Here is a 5197-nt window from a genome sequence, read left to right on the forward strand (position 1 = left end):
GTTTAGTGTTTGTGTGAATGACGCTGTGCAGCTTCTATATATGTTATTATGTAAAAGCTGCTTGTGATAGGCTTCGGTTCATCATGTGACTTTCTCATCACCTCCTGCATTTGGAGGTTATCAGTGTATTACAAAGCTACAAAACAGATTTCAGTACTTCAATAGGTTGGTGTAGTAACATTATATCAGTTAATGGAATTACGGCATTTAACTGTAAATTTAAGTTAAAACCGTAAAACCTAAAATGTTACTACCGTATTTTTTACAGTAAATTTTACGGAATTTTTTTTACAGTGATGTTTAGATATTTGTACTGGAAAACAACACAAAAATACTAAGAAAGAGCATAATTTTTTGAAGTTTAATGATGAATTTTACAGTTTAGAGTCACAAAGCACAGAATGACTCCAGTGATCAAACTGCAAATCAAGCTTCTCATTCGTTTCCTCTTCTGTCTTTAGTAAATTTTACGGAATTTTTTTTACAGTGATGTTTAGATATTTGTACTGGAAAACAACACAAAAATACTAAGAAAGAGCATAATTTTTTGAAGTTTAATGATGAATTTTACAGTTTAGAGTCACAAAGCACAGAATGACTCCAGTGATCAAACTGCAAATCAAGCTTCTCATTCGTTTCCTCTTCTGTCTTTAAGATGCTTGAAGACCTTACTGTTGGAGGGCAATCCGATCTCGGCGCTTCCTCCAGAGCTGGGTCTGTACGCACACGTGTGTTTGCGAAGCACATGACGAACACGTGATGTTGAGCTTGTACCTCTGTCTTTCCGCAGGTCACGTGATCACGCTGAAGGCCTTGAGTCTGAGGAATTGTCCGCTCACGTTTCCTCCTGAGGACGTCTTGAGCCGCGGCCTGCCTTACATTCTTCATTACCTGCGCTCCTCACAACTGGGTGAAGGTGAAAGAAACCTGAGAGTGAGGTGTAGAAACATTTGCGAACCCGCTCCGAAGTCCCGATCTGAATCAAATGATTCGCGATCCGAAATAAGCGGAAAAAGCATGATGTTTACAAACAAAATATCCATATTTCCATTCCAAAGATAACATCCAACACAAATCTAGAACAAATATCATGTTATGACCTCCTGCAGATGCGGTTGCATTGAAACATAGAAACTCTTTTTGTGTGAGAGTGAGCTCAGTGGTCATGTTAAATGTGTGGCAGGCCTCACCTCAGCTTAAACTCTGGTTTGTGTCTCATCCAGAGGCTCCTGCCGTGGAGAAGCTGCGTCTGTCTGAGCTGGATCAGTGTGAGGACGACGAGCTGGAGATACTGCGCTTTCAGGAGCTCCGGCGCTGGATGATCCAGATGGACCGGGCTGAATTAGGGTCGGCTGGCGACGGAGCAACCAGAACACAGCATCAGGAGCCGCAGAGCCGGATCCCATCACCAGACCTCATCTCATTAGCAGCTGCTTTATTAGACTCTGCTGCTGATTAAACATCACACGGGCCTCTGTGTCTGCAACAGTTCATGCACACTGGAGTCCAGCAGTCTCGTCAACACTTAAACTTAAGGTGCTTTATTGGTGTCTACTGGTTGCATGAAGAGCCGACAACATTCTTTATAGTTGAAAACGGTTCTTAAGATTGTTCAAATGTTCTTGACATTAAGAAAAAAAGTTTTTTGTTAAGGAAATGTTGACTAAAGGTTCTTTGGGGAACCAAAAAGTGTTCTTCTAATGGATTTCTAAAAGTGTAAAAGTACGTTATTTTATAAATTAGTGCAAGATTTAAATAAACAAATAGCAAGAGAGTGAAACTGTCAGTAAATGTCAATAAATGAGTTTCACGGTCAACGAAAACAAAAAAACTGTGAAAGATTTCTTCCTTCATTTGACATTATCATTCATTGTGTTTCAAACTTCTGAACCTTATTTCAAGAATTCATGAAAAATCCCAGACCAGATCTTTTTAGGCCTCACTGTACTGTAAGTACACTTGAAAAAGAATGGTGTGGGGTTACTCAGAAAGTCAATTTCACAAATATTTACAAAGAAATGGCAATTACCAGCCTTTCTAAAATCAAGGCCTAAAATCAGAGCGGAATGTCTTAAATTCATGGCATTAAATGTTGCATGGAGATGCAAAATGAAGATATGAAGTCTTGTTTTCTGAAAACGTATCAAAATAAAGTACGCCTAAAACAAGAGCACATATCTGTCGATGAGGAGCGAAAACTTGATTTTCTGAGTCCATTGGCAGGTATCTGCTCTTGTTTTAATCATGAACTCACTTCATTTTGATCAGTAGGCCTATCTCACAAAACAAGACGTATTTAATGTCGCTTTGCGTCTCCAGTGAATGCATCTCAATTTAAGCATCTTTAGACATTGGAACTGGAAAACAAGACAGAAATACTGAGGAAGAACAGCATTTCTATCACTGTGTCTCGGTAGAAACGAGCTGACGAGAAGCGTAGCGTCAGAAGCCCAGAGCTGGAGCAGAACACAGGAGATTAAGCTGAAGGAGAAACAGTGTGTGCTGGGAGTCTGTCTCGCATTCAGTGAGAAAAAAACAAAACAAGTGATGGCTGTGAGTGGAGTGACTGAGAATTGTGGGTTGATTGCGGTTTCGTCTCTCATAACGCTGACGGAGCTCTTATGAGCGTGATTGTGCTGTGAGACCGCAATATGAGCCTTTCTGCAGCGCTGCGTGTGTTCAGATTGATGAAGAAAAGTCAGTCTTACAATCTGCAGCAGTGAGGAGTAAATCAGGTTACACTTTCTAAACCCAAAAATGAAAATGTGCTGAAAATATCCTCACCCTCAGCTCATGTGAGATTAGGAGTTGCTGTGGATTACTTGTGGATTATTGTGATGTTTTTATCAGCTCTCATTCTGACGGCACCCATTCACTGCAGAGCATCCATTGCTGAGACACTGATGCAGTGCTACATTTCTCCAAACCTGATGACGAAACAAACTCATCCTGATCTGGGATGGCTTGAGGGTGAGGATATTTGCAGCACATTTTCAGCATTTTTGGGTGAACTGTTGCTTTAAGCACACGCTGCGGGGATGTTGGCATGTTTATGTGTATCTTAGAGTCCAGGAGCTGCTTTGGGAGCACAGAAATCAGGCCAGAGTCACGCGGCAGCAGCGGAGAGACCTGGAACATCAGCAGAGGAGAAGACAGACACGTCTGAGAGACAGATCCTATAAACACAGAGAGCAACAATCACATTTCCCTTCATCTTCTGAGAGAAAAGCATTTGATGTGCTGTGAAAACATGCTGTAACGTTCAGAATGTCCAAAACCTGTCCAAAAACAGCCTTTATTCAAAATGGTCATGAAAAATTTAATTACTATTTTTGATGCAAAAGAAATGTAATTATAAATTGACCTCAAGAGGGAAAAAATGTATTATAACAAAATGCTGTATGAAACAGGGTTATAGTAAACTAAAACCATAAAAACATTTCTGTTACTTAAAATAAAATAAATGCTACATGAAATAAATTAAAATATTAAAACCTTATTTTATTTCTGTTTCCAGGGCAGCAGTTCTAATTTTCATGCAGTTTAACTTCATGTACTAAAATAACTAAAACTGAAATAAAATAATAAGAAAAAAATGTTTATTAAAAAAAGAAAAAACTAATCAGAAAAACACAAATACTAAAACTAAAAAAAGCAAAGTATAAAAATCTAATCTATATTCAAAATTGGAACAAAAACTATATTAGTATCTCATTGATACTAAAATAACCGATTCTGAATGTTAAAGTACTTTAGCTTCTACTAATATTTTAATATCACAACATTACATCAACTACTACAAGCCAAAATGCTGCACTTTTACAGTGTTTGTCCTACATAAGAGCACATGACCTGCTATTGATTCCCGTGTTTAGTTCCAGAAGTCTCAGATCTGTAAACTGAGAGGATATTTATGGTCTGTTTTCCGGATCTGAAGAGTTCTACATCCTTAACAGATATTAATCATGGACTCCAGAGGGACAGAGAGAGAGAGAGAGAGAGAGAAAGTTTGTGCACAAAACAGCACAGAAAAATATATGACAGCAACTGGCCATCCAAAAGTATGCCTACTTATAGACAATTTTCTAGGAAGAATTTATCCTCACAATCGAGATGGTGTCAATCTGGCAGTGGAGAACATCAATTATATATTTAAATATTTGGCCAATTTATCTAACCTCACATCCTTTAAGAAAACCCATAAAACAACACAAGAAAATGAGAAATGGTTTGATTTAGGCTGTAAAACCATGAGGAAAAAATTAAGACAATTATCAAATCAAAAACACAGACAACCAAACAATGAAGATTTACGCCATCAATATTGTGAAGAACTTAAACAGTATAAAAGTACACTCAGAAAAAAGAAAGAACAGTACATCCAAAATCAACTAAAAACTATTGAAGAATCCGTAAATTCTAACAATTTCTGGGACAACTGGAATTACTTGCATAAAAAACATCATGAACAAGCAGCCATACTAAACGGAGACACCTGGAAAAATCACTTTGAACAACTCTATAGTGAAATTACAATGAACCCAGAACAAACCCAAACATATGAAAAAGTGATTCATATGGAACATACAATTGGTAAATATCAAAACCCATTAGACTACCCCATTACAGAAAATGAACTGATTGATAAAATCCAGGTCCTAAAAAACAAAAAAGCAAGTGGAGCAGATGGCATCCTCAATGAAATGCTCAAGAACACAGAGCACACATTAAGATTGGCCCTACTAAAACTGTTCAACTTGGTTCTGAGTGTTGGTCATTTCCCTGAAACCTGGAATCAAGGACTCATAACGCCCATATTCAAGAGTGGAGACAAATCAGACCCCAACAACTACAGAGGCATCTGTGTAAGCAGTAATCTGGGGAAGCTGTTCTGCAATATCATCAACACAAGACTTGTACACTTCCTCACAGAGCACAGTGTCCTCAGCAAAAGTCAGATTGGATTCTTACCAAATTACAGAACAACAGACCACATCTTCACCCTACACACCCTGATCGACAAATACATTAACCAAAACAAAACCAAAATTTTTGCTTGCTTTGTAGATTTCCAAAAGGCCTTTGATTCAATTTGGCATGAAGGTCTGTTGTCAAAACTTCTAGAATCGGGTATTGGGGGTAAAACATACAATATCATAAAAACAATGTATTCAAACAATCAATGCGCAATTAAAAT

At 38.0% G+C, this 5197-nt stretch overlaps 1 protein-coding gene across 1 annotated transcript in view; it reads left to right on the forward strand.

Annotated features, from left to right (window-relative positions):
- The window catches only part of LOC107571534 (leucine-rich repeat-containing protein 27), a 4190-nt gene extending 2731 nt beyond the window's left edge, over nucleotides 1–1459 (forward strand). Inside the window, exons 3-5 of the mRNA XM_016257853.1 lie at nucleotides 656–714; nucleotides 791–916; nucleotides 1224–1459. Coding sequence (XP_016113339.1) covers nucleotides 656–714; nucleotides 791–916; nucleotides 1224–1459 — 421 coding nt within the window. The remainder of the gene's footprint in view (nucleotides 1–655; nucleotides 715–790; nucleotides 917–1223) is intronic.
- Nucleotides 1460–5197: the final 3738 nt, after the last annotated feature.

Source organism: Sinocyclocheilus grahami, unplaced genomic scaffold, assembly GCF_001515645.1.
Source record: "Sinocyclocheilus grahami isolate Dianchi unplaced genomic scaffold, SAMN03320097.WGS_v1.1 scaffold1608.1, whole genome shotgun sequence".
NCBI classification, from domain to species: domain Eukaryota; kingdom Metazoa; phylum Chordata; class Actinopteri; order Cypriniformes; family Cyprinidae; genus Sinocyclocheilus; species Sinocyclocheilus grahami.